Source organism: Erpetoichthys calabaricus, chromosome 10 (genome assembly GCF_900747795.2).
Source record: "Erpetoichthys calabaricus chromosome 10, fErpCal1.3, whole genome shotgun sequence".
In the NCBI taxonomy this organism is placed as follows: domain Eukaryota; kingdom Metazoa; phylum Chordata; class Cladistia; order Polypteriformes; family Polypteridae; genus Erpetoichthys; species Erpetoichthys calabaricus.
In genome coordinates, this window is record NC_041403.2 from 167,543,074 (window position 1) to 167,564,030 (window position 20,957).

The 20,957-nt window shown below is 47.6% G+C and overlaps 1 protein-coding gene across 2 annotated transcripts in view; it reads left to right on the forward strand.

Annotated features, from left to right (window-relative positions):
* The window catches only part of zgc:110366 (uncharacterized protein LOC550476 homolog), a 67,407-nt gene that overhangs the window by 44,003 nt on the left and 2,447 nt on the right, over nucleotides 1-20,957 (forward strand). The window contains exons 5-7 of one of the 2 annotated variants that reach the window (XM_051933049.1): nucleotides 180-362; nucleotides 3,951-4,010; nucleotides 5,183-5,284. In XM_051933049.1, coding sequence (XP_051789009.1) covers nucleotides 180-362; nucleotides 3,951-4,010; nucleotides 5,183-5,278 — 339 coding nt within the window. In that variant the 3' untranslated portion in view covers nucleotides 5,279-5,284. The remainder of the gene's footprint in view (nucleotides 1-179; nucleotides 363-3,950; nucleotides 4,011-5,182; nucleotides 5,285-20,957) is intronic. The other variant, XM_051933048.1, reaches the window with a different exon arrangement.

Genomic DNA, 20,957 nt, shown 5'->3' on the forward strand with positions numbered 1-20,957 from the left:
GAGCTTGGGGGCCTCCAAAGCAGGGGCCCTTTACAAGTTCACCACAACCCAAAAGTGCCCCTGAGATATCAGCCGGGCACAGGTAGGCTTGACGGGCAGGATTGGGTTTGGGGGCCACCAGTCAGTGGGTGGGGTGCCTCTTTTCTCACGTTGTGCTTCATGCTTGCCCTCCTTTTCAGGTGGAGTACCACCCTTTCCAAAGGCCACAGGAGCTGGTGGACTATTGCCAGAGCCAGGGCATTGTCTTTGAAGGGCACTGCCCCCTGGCCAAAGGGGCAGTCTTCACTGACCCCACCATCACTGAGCTGGCGAAAAAGTACAGGAGAACTCCGGCCCAGATCTGCATCCGATGGAGCATCCAGGTGAGGACTGACCGTAAGCGGGTGCCCGTCCTTGTAAAGTGCTGTGAAAAAGTATTTGCCCAAACCCCCCCCCCCCCCCCCCCAATCCTGCTGTTCTTAGTTTTTTTATATTATTTGACACAATGAATGGCTTCAGATCTTTAGGCAAAAAGTAATCTCTCTATTATAATAAAAAAATCCTGCGACGAGATGAGACTTTGGCCAAGAGAGTTTCTCAAGTCCCGCCCTCCTCTCAAACCACGCCCACGGTCCTCTCACCTCTCATTGGTGTGAATGCTGTTGTCAGACTCAGTTCCTGCTCTCTCAGCTCTTATACATTTTTACGTTTTCCTCGCTTTAAGTTCCCAATTAAAGAAGATATATTATGTACAAATCTTATTTAAGAATTTCATCACGAAGAGTTATCAACAGAAGAAATGAGTACACGGGAAATCCTAGCACCAAGAAACGATGAAGTCAAATGAATTAACGCCAACAATGTCAAATTAGTTAAATGCGTATCAATAGACTCTGCTGAAACAGTTGGTGGTGATGGTGCGGAAGATGAAAACGTCAACTTACAACATCACGAAGAATATCCACAAGCGTTAACACCGTCTGGTCTTCCACCGCACAAATTACTGTAGAAAGAAGGACGTGTCCAAGAAAAGTAATGGAGTCCATCTTCAGGGGATACATTAGACACCTAAGGAGATCTTGATATGCCATTCGTATTAAAACGTTTACAGTTTCTTGTTAGAATAGCAAAGTCAATTAACAAATCTCAGAGCCAAACATTTGAAAAAGTCGGTTTATTTATTAGAGAGAAAGAAACAAAATTCACTCACGGCAGTTATACGTCGCGTTGTCACAACAACAACATTTATTTATGTAGCACATTTTCATACAAAATGTAGCTCAAAGTGCTTTACATAATGAAGAACAGAAAAATAAAAGACAAAATAAGAAATTAAAATAAGACAACATTAGTTAACATAGAAAAGGAGTAAGGTCCGATGGCCAGGGTGGACAGAAAAAACAAAAAAAAAAAAAAACTCCAGAAGGCTGGAGAAAAAAATAAAATCTGTAGGGGTACCAGGCTACGAGACCACCCAGTCCCCTCTGGGCATTCTACCTAACAAAAATGAAATAGTCCTCTTTGTATTTAGGGTTCTCACGGAGTCACTTGATGCTGATGGTCATACAGACTTCTGGCTTTTAATCCATCAATGTTGGAACATCATGGTGCTTTAAGTAGATGGCGGTGGCACAAGCCACCACCAAAAGGACAACGGAAAAGGAAACAGAAGAGTAGAGATTAGTACAGATTTTAGAGCCACCATGAATAGTTATTATAATGAATTGGATATACAGAGTATCAGGATTTAAATTTCAGTGAAGTTATGAGAAGGTCATGTTACAGTAATGTGTTTTCAGTAGTTTTTTAAAGTGCTCCACCGTATCAGCCTGGCGAATTCCTACTGGCAGGCTATTCCAGATTTTAGGTGCATAACAGCAGAAGGCTGCCCTCCTCACCACTTCTTTTAAGTTTTGCTCTTGGAATTCTAAGGAGACACTCAGTTGAGGATCTGAGGTTACGATTTGGAATACAAGATGTCAGACATTCCGATATATAAAATGGGGCGAGATTATTTAAGGCTTTATAAACCATAAGCAGAATTTTAAAGTCAATCCTGAATGACACAGGTGACCAGTGTAGTGACATCAAAACTGGAGAAATGTGTTCGGATTTTCTTTTCCTGGTTAGGATTTTAGCAGCTGCATTCTGCACTCGTTGCAAACGATTGATGTCTTTTTTGGGTGGTCCTGAGAGGAGTTCGTTACAGTAATCTAGTCGACTGAAAACAAAAGCCTGAACTAATTTCTCAGCATCTTTCGATGATATAAGAGGTCTAACTTTTGTTGTGTTTCTTAAGTGAAAAAATGCTGTCCTAGTGATCTGATTAATATGCGATTTAAAATTTAGATTACAGTCAACAGTTACCCCTAAGCTTTTTACCTCCGTTTTGACTTTTAATCCTAATGTATCCAGTTTATTTCTAATAGCCTCATTGTATCCATTATTGCCAATCACTAAGATTTCAGTTTTCTCTTTATTTAACTTGAGAAAGTTACTATTCATCCATTCTGAAATACAAGTCAGACATTGTGTTAGTGAATCAAGAGAATCGGGGTCATCAGGTGCTATTGATAAATACAGCTGTGTGTCATCAGCATAGCTGTGGTAGCTCACGTTGTGCCCTGAGATAATCTGACCTAACGGAAGCATGTAAATCTAAAAGAGCAGCAGACCCCCGAGAGAGCCTTGTGGAACACCATATAGGATATCATGAGTCTTTGAGTTGTAATTACCACAACTAACAAAGAATTTTCTCCCTGCCAGGTAGGATTCAAACCAATTTGAGACCCTGCCAGAGAGGCCCACCCATTGACTAAGGCAATTTCTAAGAATATTGTGATCGATGGTGTCACGATGAAAGTCCAAACACAGAATCAAAATTCAATGCAATAGTAACGAAAAGTTAATGCCAAAATGAAGTTTTACAGTAAAAGTGTAAGTTTAAAAAGTATTTGCGTATTAATTTCAAAGCCAAACAGAACGAAAACGTATAACGCAATGAAAAACTCGGAACGCAACATGAAACAGAAGTTACTTTCAAATTGTTACTTTTACTATTTTATTAATATTGTTAATTACTTGCTGTAATGTCAACTAGTTACTTCTATTATGCCTGTGTAACAATTCCCATGAAAATAACAATCTGTTTAAATTGTACATCCACATCCCCGTACGTGAGCGACAGAACTGTAAAGTGGCTAGTGCGTAGCGCCCGCCCAGGGGTTGGCGAGCAGGGTGGGGGGCAGAGCCCCCTAGTGATTATTAATTATTATGCCACGTCAATTGAATTGACCACAGGTGATGAGCTCTGGCACGGGACGCACCAGAGCCAAAGTTCAAGTGTCATAGCAAAGCAAAGCGTCTTGACTACTTGTGTCGATGTGACTTTTCAGTTTTTGTTATTTTTAATTAATTTGTACAAATTTCTAAAATCCTGCACAGCTTGAGGAGGGGAAAAAAAAAGAGTATTGAGAAAATGTTAGCAGCAAGTACTCCGAGTAGAAATATTCAGACACCATCGTCAAGTAGAGTCAGGATGATGTGCTTCTCCTTTGGTGCGATACGACCCTGACTCAGCATATTGTAGGGGGGGGGGGGGGGGGGGGGGCTGGCATTGCAGGCCTCAGTCTCAGCAGACCGTGTAAGTTCTTGCCCCCCCCCATCTGTCACTCTTTTGGGGTCTCTGTAATGCCAACACACTTCAGGTGGGATATGTAACATGGGGAACTGCTGCCAAGGGGTGCCCAGCCACCACACTCAGAGTGTTGATGTTGGATACGCATGACCATCACGTGGGCTCTCTTCCTGTTAAATTCAAAGGGGGTTGGGGGGGTGGGGGGGGGGGGGGCTTTGTTTGCTGTATGCTTATCCCCAGCAGGAAGCTGGCAACTGCCTGACATTGTCCTCGAGTCGCACATGTGCTAATACCTCGCCTCTCTCTTTCTCTTTCCCTGTGCTGCGGTTCATAGAATGGCATCATCACCATCCCCAAGTCCACCAAAGAGGAGAGGGTTTTGGAGAACTGCCAGGTATGTCTCACTTCCTGCTTACACGACTGAGCCACCAGCACTCTGGCAGCTCCGCACCACCATGGCTGCCTTACAGTCCACAGCAGTGGGCTCAGAGCTGCCAGCCATTCTGTCTTTATCCACCTACAACTGCAATGCATTTTCTTACATTTGGAGCCCAAGCAGATCCGTTGACTTACTCGGTGGTCGCACAGGGGGTCAGAGGTGAGAAATGAAGCCCCCTTGCCGTAGCCACCCCACCACACTGCCTTTGATGCCACGGTAGTTGGAATTTACAGTGCCTTGTGCCACTGCCCGATGGAAGCACTTCCGGGTCATGTGAAGGTCCATTACAGCGGGGAGCTGGTCTCCCTGCAGCGCCCTCTTGTGGTACCCAGTGACTCTGGAGAGGTGTAGTCTTGCAAAGCAGCCCTGCTGGCTTCCCATTGGGCACTGATATCTGGGGCCGCTGCCATCTAGCACACTGGGGGAGTAAAAAGCCCCCAGCGACATCTTCCCTTTCCAATGGGCTGCCCCTTCTGGTCCTTCTTTCCAGTTTCTCCACCCCAACCGGGATGCCTATCTGCCTGTTAGGTGCCTCCCGTCCCGGTAAGGGACCATCTCCTCTTCTGGTCGTGATGCCCGTCCAGCCCATGTGGCATCTACAAGGTAAAACATCCGCAAAAGAAAAAGCGGAAAGACAATGAAAGAAAAATGAAGTATGGCCAGTTCTCCAAACCTGCGCTTTCATTGCTTCAGAAAATGTACTAAATTGACGACGTCCTTTGTTGTTGAAAATGTGTTTTGTGGTTGAGTCCCAGCACAAAATGTGCTTCAGTATGCAGTTAGAAGAGCGTAAAGGGCAGGGGCTCATGTCTGAGATGTTGTGGGTTGTGGGTTGTGGGCTGTGGAGCCCGTGGTCACCACTCTTCTGCCATATCCACCCATCACCTTCATTTATTTAAAAAAATCAGAATGCAATTTTACACCAGAAATCTCAAGGTGACCCCTCAGTATTCAAAGAGAGTCCCCCAGGACAGAGAATAGCAGAGGCCTTCAGCAAACAATGAAAGACCACCGTCTGGGATCACGTTGTCCTGATTGGGACGTGTGACGTGAGCCACTCCTCCCCCAAACATGATGTCACACTCTAATTAGCATATCTCCCTTTGTCTCCACCGATCCCCCTGTAGGTGTTTGACTTCAACCTTCTCGAAGAGGACGTTTCTAAAATTAATGGACTGCATGATGGGAGGCACGTGACCTGGGATCCCACCCCTGTCCTCTAATAGAATGTGCGTGCTCTTTCTTTTTTATATTTGTATTTAAATCACTAGGCTAATCACTTCATATTGTCAAATCTAATCGACCCTCCCCAGGGGAGGGGCCGAGAAATTCTCTTGTGATTATCTTAATGTGCAGTGGACGCACCTGACCTTTATCTCAAGTTAGGGGGTCTCTGGGGTCATGAGGGGTATTGATTGAAAATTTGATTTATGGTTGTGTTTAACAAAATGTGAGGTTCAATTATAAGCCACAATAAAACAATGGGTGGGGGGGGGCAGAATGGATGGCCTCAAGGCTGGGGGGGGGGGGGTCAAAGGGACACAGGATTTGGATTAGCGTCCCCAGAGTAGTTACAGAGACGCATGGAAGGAATACGCCGTCAAGACCCGTGATATATATTTATATTTATATTTTATATTTTCTTCCTGTCAAATGGTGATAAATAATGGATTGCCAGACATGGGGGGGGGGGGGGGGGGGTTGGGGGGGGTCACAGGAGTGGAAGTAACGCACCCCACCAGATGCTGATCAGCCAGCCAGAATTCTCTCTAGAAGACCTGTCCTAGCAGCTGGGGGTTCTGTGTAGAATAGTCTTCAGGAGGGGCTTGCTGGGCCTTCACACAGGAAAACCGAAACCCTGCTGGAGCAGAACAATGTCACCCCCCCCCCCCCCCCAACATCTCCCACCCCACCTCTTTCAGTTGAGCTCAGTTTTATTTTGGTAAAGTGCAGTGGTGCTCAACCTTTTCGGCCTGGGGGTTCGGTTTTGTCCACTTGTGCTCAGCGATGGCCCTTTATTAGCCCTAATTCTAATGTAAACTAATAATGAAACAAATTTAGCGTCCATTTGTCTTCTCCACGGGTCACCTGGGATTGTCTGATTTTCATTTATATTTCTTATGCATTTATTTCTTAGGCTGACACTTTTATCCAAGGCGACAATTTCGACATTTCAGATACAATTCTTATCTTTTTCTATTCAGAGCACAGGCAGGTCAAGTGACTTGCGCATTGTCACATGGTGTCAGAAGTGGGGTTTGAACACACAACCTCAAGGTTTAGGGTCACATGGTGTCAGAAGTGGGGTTTGAATAGACAACCTCAAGGTTTAGGGTCACATGGTGTCAGAAGTGGGGTTTGAACACACAACCTCAAGGTTTAGGGTCACATGGTGTCAGAAGTGGGGTTTGAATAGACAACCTCAAGGTTTAGGGTCACATGGTGTCAGAAGTGGGGTTTGAATACACAACCTCAAGGTTTAGGGTCACATGGTGTCAGAAGTGGGGTTTGAATACACAACCTCAAGGTTTAGGGTCACATGGTGTCAGAAGTGGGGTTTGAACACACAACCTCAAAGTTTAGGGTCACATGGTGTCAGAAGTGGGGTTTGAATAGACAACCTCAAGGTTTAGGGTCACATGGTGTCAGAAGTGGGGTTTGAACACACAACCTCAAGGTTTAGGGTCACATGGTGTCAGAAGTGGGGTTTGAATAGACAACCTCAAGGTTTAGGGTCACATGGTGTGAGAAGTGGGATTAGAACACACAACCTTGGGCACGATCCTCCAAGGGGGACCCAATCTGCTCTGCCAGTCGGCCATGATTCTCCCCGCTGACGCTTGACGCTTGTTCAACAAGGAATGGATCTAAAAGACACTAAAAAGAACAAGATTGGGGTTGCGACAAAAGACAATTTAAGAATCCCTGCCCTAAAACATTAAAGCGATGGCTGATTTCATTTCTTTATTATTTTTGTTTTAGAACTTAAGCCGATGACCCATCTCAGGTGTCCAGTGCTGCGGGTACAATACGAATTTCACATTTTACAAAATACGTAATACGCGCACGTAAAATGCAAGATTGGTTAAACGTGCAGTACAGCAAAGCCACTTCAATGTGATTCACAGAAATGGCTCCTATCGACTTGTGTACGTTAACGTTATCGTTGAGAAAAGTCCGGTTGACAGTGGAGGAGAAGGGAACAAAAACTCCTGTCAGCAGCATTAATGGGGGGGGATCAACTTGTGGAGGGTCCACAGGTAAAGTTAGACACACACAGTCACAGAGACCTCATCCAATTGGACCCCTTACCCCGTATTTTATATATGCTGATGAACCAGAACATTAGGACCACCTGCCTAATATACTGCTGCCCCTCTATGTGCCACCAAAACACCTCCGACACACCGAATCATGGACCCTACAAGACCCCTGAAGTTGTCTGGTGGTATCTGGACACCAGTATATGGAAGTTGCGAGGTGGAGCCGCTGGAGACTGGACTGTTCAACTGAGATATGAACTCTTCATCATGTCCCTCGAACTATTCCAGAACACTTTGTCCAGTGTTGCAGGGTGCGTTATCCTGCTGAAAAGATTCCACCTCCACTGGGGATTACCGTTGCCATACCAGCTACCCAAGCATTGTTACAGAAGGGGTACACCCACCCAGCCTGCAGCGATGCTTAGGGAGGTGGTCCTCCTCAAATGAATGTCTACGTGAATCCCTGGACCCTAGCAGACAAAAAGCATCGCACTCCCTCCACCGGCTTGTCATCTTCCCATGATGCACCCTGGCGTCATCTCTTCCCCACACGTACCTAGCCGCCCATGTGATGCATCAGAAAATGGCACTCACTGGACCAGGTGACCTCCTTCCATCAAACCAAGGACTGATTCTGACACTTGTGTGCCCATCGTAGGTGCCTTCTGCAATGGGCCGGGGTTAGGGTGGCAACACATTGGTTAACACTGTGACCTTCGAACCCTGAACCCACTTTATCGTCCATGGAGGGTTTGTACTTCCTTTTGCGTCTGTGTAGACGCCCCCCAAATCACACTGTGGGGCAGTCCTAAAGTATATGTGTGTGCCCAAGCAGACTGGCATGTTGTCTAAGGCCTGATGAACTTGGATTAAGCAGGTTGGAGGACGCCCCACCGTGACCAAGCTACCCAGGAGTGGCGCTCATTCCTGTATGAGGTCTACCAGAACGTTCTGTCTTTGAGTTTTGTGCCCAGCGAGTAGCTGAAGGAGGCCCCTAATGCCCGCCGCTCTCCGGCTTACCCAGCGGTGGAGCTTACCCTTCTGATTCTTGATGCTGAAGGACTCGGCACAAGGCCATGGAAGTTTTATTTTTGAGCCCCGTGTTTGTGGTCGGCCCCCTGCCTGGCTTGACCCTCTCTAAAGAGAACACGTCTTCTGGACTCGAGGCCATCCTGGAAACACATCCTGTGAAGTGTGACTCAGCACATCCCAGTGACAAAGTGAAAGCCCTGACAAGTTGGTGGGCCGGCTGCCGAGGAGCTCACCCCGCTCCACCGACTTTGCTTTTGTTTCATTTATGTATTTATTTATTTCTGTATTTATTTTTTGCCTCCTTTTCCTGCGACGCCCCAGTCAAACCCGCAGACGCGTCTGCCCGTGCCCTTCAGACAGCGGTGCCGACATCCGCTGCAGTCCCCAGGGTGCACTTCTGCAGTTTGGCTTGTTTAGTCTGAGACCCCGTCAGGCTGTTAAGATGTTTCAGGTGAACGAGTTGACGTGTTCTCCGTTTTCGCATTTCCTGGGTGGCGTTCCTGCCAGCCGCTTCGCTTGTCTTTTCAGGCGTCTCGTCTCAGGAGTAACTCTTGCGACCGCAGAGATAAGAACGTTGTTTTGTTTTGGTTTTTTTTTAACTGCTTCTGTTCCCCAAAAGCTTGGGCGTGCCACAAACCGGGACCGCCGTTAAAGGGACTGATCAGCAGCCACCCTCTCATGCTGACTGCGCTTGCCTCCATTGTAACTGTGGTGAGGACCTGCTGACATCAGGCTCAGGCACAGGGCAGGTTGAACCCCCCAATGCCAGATTTCAAAATAGGACCCCCCGATTTTGGCATGTGTGAGAAATTCAGGGCTGTGATTGCTTTTGAATTTTATTGCAGCTAATAAAAGCGCTTTAGTCAGCCTGTTGATGTCATAAGTCTTGTTAACAGGGTGTGTTTCAACGCTTTCTACAGCCCCCCAAATACTATAACGTGCTTTTCAAATTGACAGAATTTATTAGGTACGGTTAAAATGAACAAGTAACAGACGAGTGCCGCGCATTATCAAGGGGCTTTCAAATCCAGAAGTAGACGAGTCCCCGCTGTCCCCAATCGGGGACAGTCTAGTCATCCAGTTCACGCTGTGAGCGTCCTAAAGTGTGTGCACCTGTCTGGAAGGCTTCTGAGACCCCCCCTGGTGATAATTAACAGGTTTTGTTTGTGGTGTCATTCTGAACAGAATATCGTAAAGGGTTGGGGACCCCCGTTTCAATAAAGCGAAAGAAAAGAAAATAACAAAGGCAGACGTCTCGGGTCCTGGCAAGTGGCTGAAGTCACAGAAGAGCTTCTCCATCACCGTGTGGTCCAAACAGACGTCACCGTCTAACCCCAACTCTGGTCCTGGAGGGCCGCGGTGGCTGCAGGTTTTCATTCCAACCCTTTTCTTAATGGGTGACCTGTTTTTGCTGCTAATTCACTTCTTTTGTATTCGTTTTACTTGACTTGCCCTTGAAGGCTCGGACCCCTTAATTGTTTCTTTCCTGACGGTTATTGCCAGGTCTCTCCAGAGTTGTTCAAGTCAGGGGCCCACTCAAGACTTGCGTCCCTAAGCCACTCCTGCTTTGTCCTCTTGGAAGGTGAATCTTCGGCCCAGTCTGAGGTTCATGGAGGATATCTCTGTGCTTTGCTTCGTTCAGCGGTCCCTCCACCCTGACCGGTCCCCCACCCAGTCACACAGTTCGAATGGCATTGTGCAGGCGATCAGCGGTGCCTCGCTTCCTCCAGAGGTGACTTTAGAACCGAAGGCACACAACTTCAAATCAGACCAGGGAATGTAGAAGCAGACTGGCGCGGACCCCCTTGGCCCCAACAATGGCACTTGGAGTCTCAGGACAGGCAGCAGAATCAAAGCTCGATTGTACGGCGCACATACAGACCCACTTCAGCTGGGAAGAGCGAGCAGCCATGGGCAGCTATACGTTTATTCCAGTTCTCATCACTCAAGTCATTATTCATCCTCATCAGACTGCTAACGTTCCCCTAATAATTAATTCCACGGCTGAGGGGGTGTCAAACCCCTCTGTGTCCATCTTGTCTGTCTGACGAGGCCTGCCTGTCCTCCCTAGTAGCTCAGCGCTTGCTGCTGTTATCTACAGTCACATTCAGTTCTACGCGAGGGGTCCGTCCTTCTCCGGCTCTCCTGCACGTCTAACCTTTGGCTTATGAACTGCTGGTGCTTTCTAGCGCATACAGAATAATAAAATAAAAGTCTTTTTAATCCTAACTCTTCCATCTTAATGCTTACTGTAATATAGTATTTACTTTTCTTGTGTGCTTATAATACTTTTTTAATGTGTAGAGATTACCAATTTCAAGAATCTTGTTTCTCACAGTCTGAGAGTCCTTTACGTGACGTTTTACTGAGGAGGGGCCTCTGTGTGGCCACTCTGTCACCGAGCCCAGTGTGGTGGTGGTTGTCCTTCTAGAAGTTTCTCTCATCTCCACACCGATTCTCTGGAGCTCAGCCAGAATGACCATCAGGTTCTTGATCACCTCTGATTGCTCAGTTTGGCCAGGTGACCACCTCTAAAAAGAGTCCCCGTTGTTCCCAACCTCTTCGATTTAGCAGTTATGGAGGCCACTCTGACCGGGGAACGCCTTGCATGCAGCAGACATTTTCTTGTACTCTTCCCCCAGGTCTGTTTCTTGGACCTCATGGCTCGTGGGACCTCCTTTAGACAGGTGTGCGCCTTTGATGGTCAGTCCGGTCACCAGAACTGACCACAGGTGGACTCCAAACACGGTGTAGGGACATCTCAACGGGACCACCCCTCAGCCAAGGTCCATAGCAAAGGCTTTGAATTGCTTGGCATCAGGGTGCCGTTTCCATTTTTTATTTGTAATACATTTACAAAAATTCCTAAACATTTACGCTTTGTCATTCTGGGGTATTGAATGTTGTTTGATGAGGGACAAAAAAATGAACTGAAATGATTTTATAATTCAAGGCGGTGAAAAAGTGAAGGGCTCTGAAGACTCTGCAAAGGCGCTATAAATGTTTCCTCTTCCATCTCATCAGGCCACCCTCAGTGTCACCTCACAGCCAGCAGCAGACGTCAGACAGCAGACACATGGCGCCCGTTGCTCTGCCAGCCTCTCCCGGGGTCTTTAGGCCGCTGGCCATTTTACCTTTTAGCAGAGGAGGAGGAGGATGAGGATGATGGCCTGAGCCAGTTCTGCCAGGGCGGCTGCCCCAAGGACACCAAGCAGGGACGTACATTTGCGGCTCATGTAAACAAAGGAGTTTTTGGCCATTTGCTGGCATGGCCCACCCGTCCATTTCCTGCCTGCCCTCCACTACCATTTCCTAGAGGCGTGGAGGAGTTTGCCAGGAGGCTCCTGTGTTGTTGGGGATTTTCATTTTCTTTTCTGTTTCTGTTTCTGTCGTCGCCAGTCGTACTTCTTCACCGTGACGTCCCGGCGGTCAAACTCCCTGGAGCCGCGTGTGTCTGTAATGTCACTGTAGTGAGAACAGCTGTGATAGCAGCAGGGCCTCTTATTGAAGGTCATTTGGGGGTATTTATGAACTTTATCAAGGACAGAGAGAGAGAGCACAGTTTTATTTAATAAATATTTTTAACAATCAGTTATATTCAAAAATAACAGCGTTATTAATTTAATTAGTCCTGTGCCGATTTACGGCCAACCGAGTCGAGGCGATTTGTACTCACGGCTGAGGCTGTTAGGAAAACAAAAAATGTTTTAGAAATTACCAAACCCTGCTGCATACTTAACTTTTTCGTTATTATTATTATTATATTATGTTTTCTGACTCTTGAAGAGCCCTTTAAGGTTTGGTTTGCTCAGCGCTGCGCCACATGGCTAATTGTTACACATTCGGCCCACACCTCCTTCCCCTACACCAGCGCTTCACAACCTTTGCCATCCCGCACCCCATTTTTTTTTTTTTTTAATTGATTGAAGACCCACTAGCAGCAATTGCAAAGTGCCACCTTGGTGAAACGAGTGCAATCGGAGGGTCCCCCCCTTGGTGAAACAAACTCGCTAAAAAACGGGGAAACATCACACCATGCTGCCGATCGCTCGCACATTGACATAACAACCCAGGTCACCACCCAGTGCTTCAGAAACAGCAGCTTAGACCACCCACCACAACCCACTCACCTGCCAGCAGCAGTCGGGGTCTCAGACTAGTGGCTTGAGTGACCCCCCCGCCCCCCCCCACATCTCACTCACAGACCAACAAAGGCAGCCCGTGACCCTCCGGTGGCGAGATCCAATGGTGGAGAAACACCACACAGACTGGGCGTGTGGCCGCCAAGACGTGAAGATCACTTTGTGATTAAAAGTCTGCGTCCCAGTGACCTGCACCAGACCCACGGAGCCTCAGTCACAGCGACCTGCACACTTGGTGACCGACGTACGGCCAGATAGCCAGGCCCAAATGGAGCCAGAAGCCGGCACGTGACTCTTAGTAGAGAACATAAATGAATCATTTTTAGTAGTTTTTTGTAATCTCATGCAGTTAAAAACGGATCCCAAAGAGCTTGTAGCAGCAGAAGTCGCTTTCGTAGACAGTGACGTCGGGTACTGGGCAGTACCATCACCTCCACATCCACAAGCAGGTTAGGAAGGCCTTCTGGAGCCGCTGGAGGGAGTAGAGAACGAAGACAAAGCCGTCATGGAGATGGCAGCACATCGTCTCTCTTTGACACGCCAGCCAGCACTGGGGACTCTTAAGCCGACGTCACACTGCGTGACTTCTGTTTGTAGAGGGTGTCGGACTTGGCGACTGCAGCTGCTGATCTCGCGTCATTTAACACGACCGAAAATCGCTGGGCACGTCGACTGACACCTCGGCCATCGAAGCAGTTCGGCTGAGCCATTTTATTTCGCGTCATGAAGGAGAAAAAGAGGAGACCTGACTGAAGTGAATAGAAGTAGTGCAGTGGACCGAGACGGCGACTTTAAAATGAGTTCAACGACAAAACGGGGACAACGCTGGGAACGGTAAAATAGCGGGGGTCGTGCAGCCCCCTAACCTGAACACAGACAGGCTCGGAGACACACAAGTCCAAACGCCACACGCTTATTTCCTCCCGTTGCCTCTACAGGACAAGTGCGCAAATCACCAGCCAACAACACAATCGCTCAGTCCCTTTTCCTTCTCTTTTCTTCTGCCACCTACACTCCTCTCCGCAAGCTTCATCCTCCTCATCCTCATCCTCCTCCTTCTCCTGACTTTGGCTTTTTGAACAGAGTGAGGCGGCCTCTCTTATGCTGTACCCAGAAGTGCTCCAGGTGCTCTCCGGTCATCTTCTGACAGCACTTCTGGGTGTAGTCCAGGGCCCAGGAACCATCCAGGCACCCCCCCGGTGGTGGCCCCCGATGCAACCCAGGGGGGGCTGCCCTCTCCTGGTCCTTCCATCGTAGAGGCGTCCGCCACACAATGTTACAAGTTTTTCTTCACACAGAGAACCACAGACGCGTGGAATCGGTGACCCAGTAGTGTGGCAGACAGCAGGACTTTAGGGACCTTCATAGCTCAGCTTGATGTTATTTTGGGGAGATTAAGTGGACAGGACTGGTGGGCTTTGTGGAGCTGGATGGCCCGTTCTCATCCAGATTGTTCTCATACATCAACTACAACTGGAACATCAAACGCACCGACGTCTCCTCCGTCGTTTACAAGTGTTGGGTGATGCACAGCATGGCGTCATGGGGGGTGGGGGGCTGAGCAGGGCGCGGTCCCTCACGCCTCAGAATGCCAGGAGGAAGTCGACATGAGGAGAGAGGCCTGGTGCCCACCTCCGTCTCCAGCCGTTGCTTCCTGCTACTTAAAGCATTCAGGAGTGCAGTTATTTAAAGTTAAACGGGGGTCCGCCGTGGCCTCGGCTGGACAGTCCCATAATGCAGAGCTCACCAGTGAGCCGAGGTGGACGCCCCTGCAGGAAGTGCTTATTTTCTTTTTATTTATTTTTTCCTTCAGTTATGGGCTGAGCTGCATTTCCTAAACTCTGCAGATTGAAAGGAAACCGTTAGTGATGAGTAAAAAAAACACAACATTGGTTTCGTTCTCACAGTCGGGCCTTTGTGTGAAGGAGGAGAACGGCGGCGACTCGTTTGATTACGTTCTGCTGCGCTGAGTCAAGAACGGAGGGCGTCACGGTGGAAACGTTCATTAAATCTAAAATGCTTGTGAAACCTCTGGGGGCTTTCAGTTTGGGACACCCCAAGTGACAAAAGTGTCTCACTGCTTCTGGGGAGCCATCACAGCTGATTGGCAGGAACAAATTGGTGACAGCTGCTGGCCGGCCACTGGGCATCGGAGTCCCATTATTAAAAAAAACTGCTCTCTGGTGTGCTGGGGAGCCCCCCAATATGCTGAGGGCCGACTGTGAATGGCCTCACGTCTGTAGTAGTGTGGGGGGTGCCAAGTACACTATTTGTCTATCTATTATATGGTGTATTTCACATCTCTCTATCCATATATGTATCATTATATAGTGCCTTTCCTAGCTATCTAATCCTGCCAACTATGCTATCTATCTATTATATGGTGTATTTCACATCTCTCTATCCATCGATGTATCATTATATAGTGCCTTTCCTATCTATCTATCTATCTATCTAATACTTCTCATCTTTGAAGGTGACTCTCAGCGTGCCTCCTACACCTTGAATATTCCTCGTGTGCCTCAACCTGTCTGCCTCTGTCGATCACATCACCAAAAACAGACTGACCAATCAGATTGCTCGTAGAGACTGGAAATGCACACACAAAGACTGCAGCATTTTATTATATAGTAGATAATTCTTAGCCTTTACTAAATGATGTCTCAGATGTAGTGAAGCTGAAGCACAAAATGGTTAAAAGGGTGAGTGGACACCCTACTAAATTTGAACGCAAACTAAGCATCATCCCAGGCAGCCCAACCCGAAACTCAAAAGGCAGGCTTCAAGGCCTATAACAGCCAAAATAAGTCTCAGGCTTTTAATATACTTATCATTCACATCAATACTCATTGTGTTGTCCTTTTCAGATGCTCCTTCATCAGTTGGTACAGGCAGGGGCACATTTATAGATGCTCTTCCCAAATCCAACAGCCAATAGAGCATCATGGCACTTAAAGGCTTCTGATCATACAAGCCAATCCCAAACAGACCAGTGGGGCACAGCATACCTTCTCACTTGCCACCCCCTAACCATTTGTTAAGGTGAAGCTTGCCAGGTTGGTAGCCTGGCTTTCCTGTGGGTGTTGATTAAGAGGGTCCTGCAGAGAATCACCTGCCAAACTGGTTTTCGGCTCTTCCCCCAACAACCCTGTTGTAAAATTACAAAGGACTGGTTTTTAACCATCAAACCACTTGCTGTTTGTATCAATGATAGACATTAGTGTTATAAGCTACAAACAGAGACATACAAAATATTTTTCAACTTATATGCAAAATTTCACACCACAACACACGATAAATTGTTAAACGGCGTGGGGGGTCTCGTCCTGCAAATCGTTCCGCCAACTTTTGATGAACTACGGTCGGCGAACGATACGCTTCCGTTCCCCTGGCAGCCACTCTTCTTTGCTGTGGTGTTGATGTGTCAGCCATGGTGTGCGACCCTCTGATAATCCATTGGTGTTAATGTAAGTTTGAGTCGCCCTGTGTGTGACACACTGTATGAATCGCCGAGGGGAGATGGTCTTGTTATGTGACCTTTTGGAGGTCAGCCCCCAGAGCAGTTTACCGAAGGGCCCATCGGGGTGGGATCCCTTCTGGCACTTAAAACATGGCATGTAAGTCGTTGCTGTTTTATCGTAACAACAAGAACAGAAAGTCTGTAGACGTGCGGTGGAGGCCCAGGTGTCGTGGCCTGACTGCTCCAGCGTTGCGTTTTATGTCTTTCGACGTTTGCAGATTGCTTTTCTTTAATGCCCAGAAAGTTAACTACAAATACATAAGACTGAACATTTCAAAGACGGGTACTGTCACAGACAACCAGCCAGCATGCCTGACGCCCCCCTTCTGGGCTCATCAGAGGGTAAGCCCTGCCACTCCGGGACACGAGGGGGCGCTGTCACGGTCAGCTTCTTCAGTTCTTTCTCCCACCACCCAATGAGGGCATCTGACTCCACCCCTTTCAGGTCGGGTCCCTGTAAAGGCCACTCGCTCATACTGGGCCAGCTTAGAGTCCCCAGTCCGCCTAGCGTGCTTGTCTGTTGGGTGGCAGAAGATAAAAAGACAAAAGGACCCCAACTGGTTATGTTCTAAATATTTCCATGCAAATCAAGTTAAGCCCACCCGCCGAACCGTGAATATGTGTCGACCCGCCGTTTACACGATTACAGCCCCTCTGCTGGGATTTAGTCAAATGGTTTACATCAGCCACGGGTTTCTGAATATTTTCTTTTGCCAGCCCAGGTGCCATCCCTCAGGAAGGGTCCCGCCTGTCTGGTTATTTATGAACTCTTTACTTTCCATTTCCATTTGTCTTTAATGTGTTTTTTTATTTTTCGTTTTTTATGGGGGCTCTCTTGAGGTTATTTAGTTCTGTCATCGTGGAAAGCTTTGATGCGGTCCTCTCCCATCTGCCTGGCCACAAGCGGCGGCTTTTTCATTATGTTGGGAGTACGTCAGCCTGCCAGTGAGTGATTACTGGATAACTGCGCGTTTTATTGTTTCGTTTTGTATGAGTGGGTGATTTGCAGACCCCCCCCCCCACCACCATACCCCCCGGAATGGAATATTCATTGCTATAAAAGAGCCACAAGAGTACAGGCAAGCCGGCCATTCTGGCCTCCTGTCCAGGTAAGAAACTGTCATCCATGCCAGCTGGGATGCCCGTTCTTCTCAGGCCCTTTATATATAGGGGTGTGTGTGTGTGTGGGTGTGCGCTCCAAAGTCCAGTTTATAAATTTTATAAAATATTTTACCCACAGGGGGTGGCACAGTGGGTAGCGCTGCGGCCTCGCAGTTAGGAGACCTGAGGTTCGCTTCCGGGGTCCTCCCTGCATGGAGTCTGCATGTTCTCCCCGTGTCTGCGTGGGTTTCCTCCCACAGTCCAAAGCCATGAAGGTTGGGTGCATTGGCGATTCTAAATTGGCACTAGTGTGTGCCCTGTGGTGGGCTGGCACCCTGCCCGGGGTTTGTTTCCTGCCTTGTGCCCTGTGTTGGCTGGGATTGGCTCCAGCAGACCCCCGTGACCCTGTAGTTAGGATATAGCGGGTTGGATAATGGATGGATGGATTTTACCCACACTGGTGTTTTATGTTGGAATTAATGGGGCACAGAAAACGAAAGCCCTAAAACTTCCCAAATACGCCTGTTTTTGAAGCCCACCCTGTTGTCGAGTGTTGACTGGTGTCTTGCGAGCGCACACATGGGGTAAGTTAGCTCACATGTGTCGTGATCAACATTATGAGATTCGGCCATTTTAAAGGAAGACCAGATGTGCGCGCCACCTCAGTGCTTTCACCCCCCCAGGGGGCAGGGGTTTGACTCGAAAGACCAAATCACAGTAAACTGTTTGCTGTAACCGCCTGCTTGGTATCACCGCGTCTGTATTTGTGTGAGAGCTCCTCCCTTGGGGGGGGGGGGGGGGTCACAAAACTGAATGGAAAACGTGTCCCCACCTCGAGAGAGCCGCTGTTAATGACAGTGAGAAGGCGCACACTCCGTACACCAAGGGGTGCACTCCTTAAAGTTCGCCATGAGGGGCGCCGTTTGTGCTGTTGAAGGGGTGCGTGTCATGGACACTGGAGCGCCGTTTTCAGACGTGCTGTGACCCGATCATCTGGCCATAGCGTTGTGGTCCTTTATCAAAGTCCCTCCGGTGCTTTACGCCTGTCCCAACACGTCGAGTACGAGTACCGAATGTCCGCTTAGCGCCTTCACGCGGGACCCCCTTTGCTTTTCTCACGTTACAGTCTTGTGCTAAAATCATTTCATTTTTTTTTTTTGCCCCTCATCCAGCACGACTGAAGACCCCAGAATGACAAACGTGAAAACAACATTTTAGGAATCTTTGCCGTCCCTTCTCTGTTATTTTTCTTTTGTAATCAATTTTTCTTATCGATGTCAATGAAATAGTAGAATAACGAAAAAAAAGGGGGGAGTCCTTTTCATATTCAAATTCTGGACAAAAAAAAACAACACTTCCCTGGTGCCCACCCCAGTGCCCACTCCAGAGCTATTTAAGAAAGCGGATGCTACATTCGGACTGGTGGCACACGCAGGTCACTGACAGAACCGGCTGAGCAGATTGAGGTCAGGGGCTGGCGGTCGGCCGTGATGTCTTCAGCGGGGTGGCGTTTTCCCATTTACTATTGGTAAGCACGGGTACCCCGTTAATCCACGTGGATGATGGCTCTTAATAAAGCTTGGATGTAAACAGAGGACTTCCAGACAGAGAAAGTGACAGATACAGGATTCTTCCATTGGGAGACCAGTAGAACTTTGGCTGCCATTGTGCCCAATGAGATGATGTGCTGATAGTGAAGAGAAAGAGAGAAAGAAGAAATGAAAGAGAAGTGGAGTGGAAGGAGAGCAGGGAATGGAGACAAATAAGATGGCGGAGGGGGCCTGAGCGGTCGAAGCCCAAAGAACAGCACAACAGTGGGACATTCCCAGAGCGAGTGGAGAATTGCGGGCACACTGGTGGGTGGCAGAATGAATCGGGGTGCAGGTGTTGGGCTTCCCCTTTTCTGAGGTCTTCTTTTTTTTTTTTGTATTTTTATTTAACTGCTGCCCCCCCCCCCTTTGGAAGTGGCCCTATTTTTGTTTTTTCTTCTCATTATTTATTATTTTTTGACACTTTATTATTATCATTTGGCCTTTTGTATTTCTTTTCGTTGAAGGGGCTCCATTTGTCTTCCCCACCTCATGTACTTGACGATTTCTTGGGTAGTTGACTCAATTCATCAATTGTGGGCAGCTGAGCTGTTAGCTAAACACACGCGTGCCCAACGGCCTCTCGTTTATCGAGTTTCATGTCAGCCAATGCGTCCCACCCTTGAAGGAGCTTCAGAGTCCCGTTCTTGGACCCTCAGGGCACTTCACCAGCTGCAGGGCTCTTAACACATGCTGGTGCCAGCGAGCTTTACATGCGCCACATTGAGGTGAATTAGTACTGCCTTGGGGGAGCCCCAGCTGCCAGGACAGTTTGCCGGCTGTGCCCGCCATTGGATTGGCTGAATGAAGCGCTGCCGTCTCTTTAGATCCTCCAGTCTTTACCGCACTGCCAGTATTTCTCTCCTCCAGGGCATCACTAACCTTATTTTATGAACCTTTTTGATTTACTCGCCTCCATCTGGCTGGCACTGGCAGCTTCATCATTTTAACTGGATGAGTCTGCTTACCCCAGGTAGACATTCAATGATTATTTTTTTCTTTGCCAACCACTGATGAGACTCCATTTGCATGGAATGTGAATAGCAAAAGAGGCTTAGAGACCCTCAGCGCAGAGGCAGTGCCAAGGTCGTTTGGAGAGACCCCACCCTGCAATGCCAGGACAGCTTATTCTGGTTTTTTTTTGTATCATTCTGCCAGCCCGCTGAGCCCAATGCATTAACACTGGCATACACGCCCCCCCCCTTCAAAAAAAAGGAGTCGTTACTCCCCACCCGTCCACCACACATTCCCCTGTTTGTGAGAATCTGTGATTCGGGCACTTGAAGGAAACTCCTTGGGTGGTCGCAATGGAAACTTTCTACTCTCGCTCCCACCTGCTCTGTCCAAGGGCTGTTTCGAGGGACCTTCCTAATCGAGCAATTTGGGATGAAAACAAAATAGAAATAGAAAGGCAGCACAGCTAGTATGAGAGAACTGGAACTCCAAGCAATCAACGTACAGTAGACCTAAATGTTAACATTTGCAGCACACCATCTTTTGGAATGTATTTCGTTATGGATACCATAATAAAATGCATTGCACTTGTCATTCCAACAGATGCCATTCCACAAACATTTGTTTATTACTACAAATGCATGCCATCGGTTGGAATGACAAGTGCAATACATAGGTCTGTGTTATATGCCATTTGATATGGGATTTGTAAAAGCAATGCTATTGTTTGTAATGCGCCATCTGTAGGAATGACAAAATGCAATGTGTTTTATTACTACAAATGTTTGTGATGTGCCATCTGTTGGAATGACAAATGCAACACATAGGTCTCTGTTATATGCCATTTGGGATGGGATTTGTAAAAGCAGTGTTAATGTTGGTGGTACACCATCTGTTGGAATGACAAGTACATGGCAACTGGATGGGCAAACAAATACACAGATACTTATTTTTAGTAATAAAATGCATTTCTACAAATGTTTGTGATGTGCCATCTGTTGGAATGACAAATGCAATGTGTTTTATTACTACAAATGTCTGTGATGTACCATCTGTTGGAATGACAAATGCAACACCTGGGTCTCTGTTATATGCCATTTGGAATGGGATTTGTAAAAACAGTGTTAATGTTTGTGGTACCCCATCTGTTGGAATGACAAATACATGGCAACTGGATGGGCAAACAGATACACAAACACTTATTTGTAGTAATAAAATGCATTTCTGCAAATGTTTGTGACGAGCCATCAGTTGGAATGACAAATGCAACACCTGGGTCTCTGTTATATGCCATTTGGGAT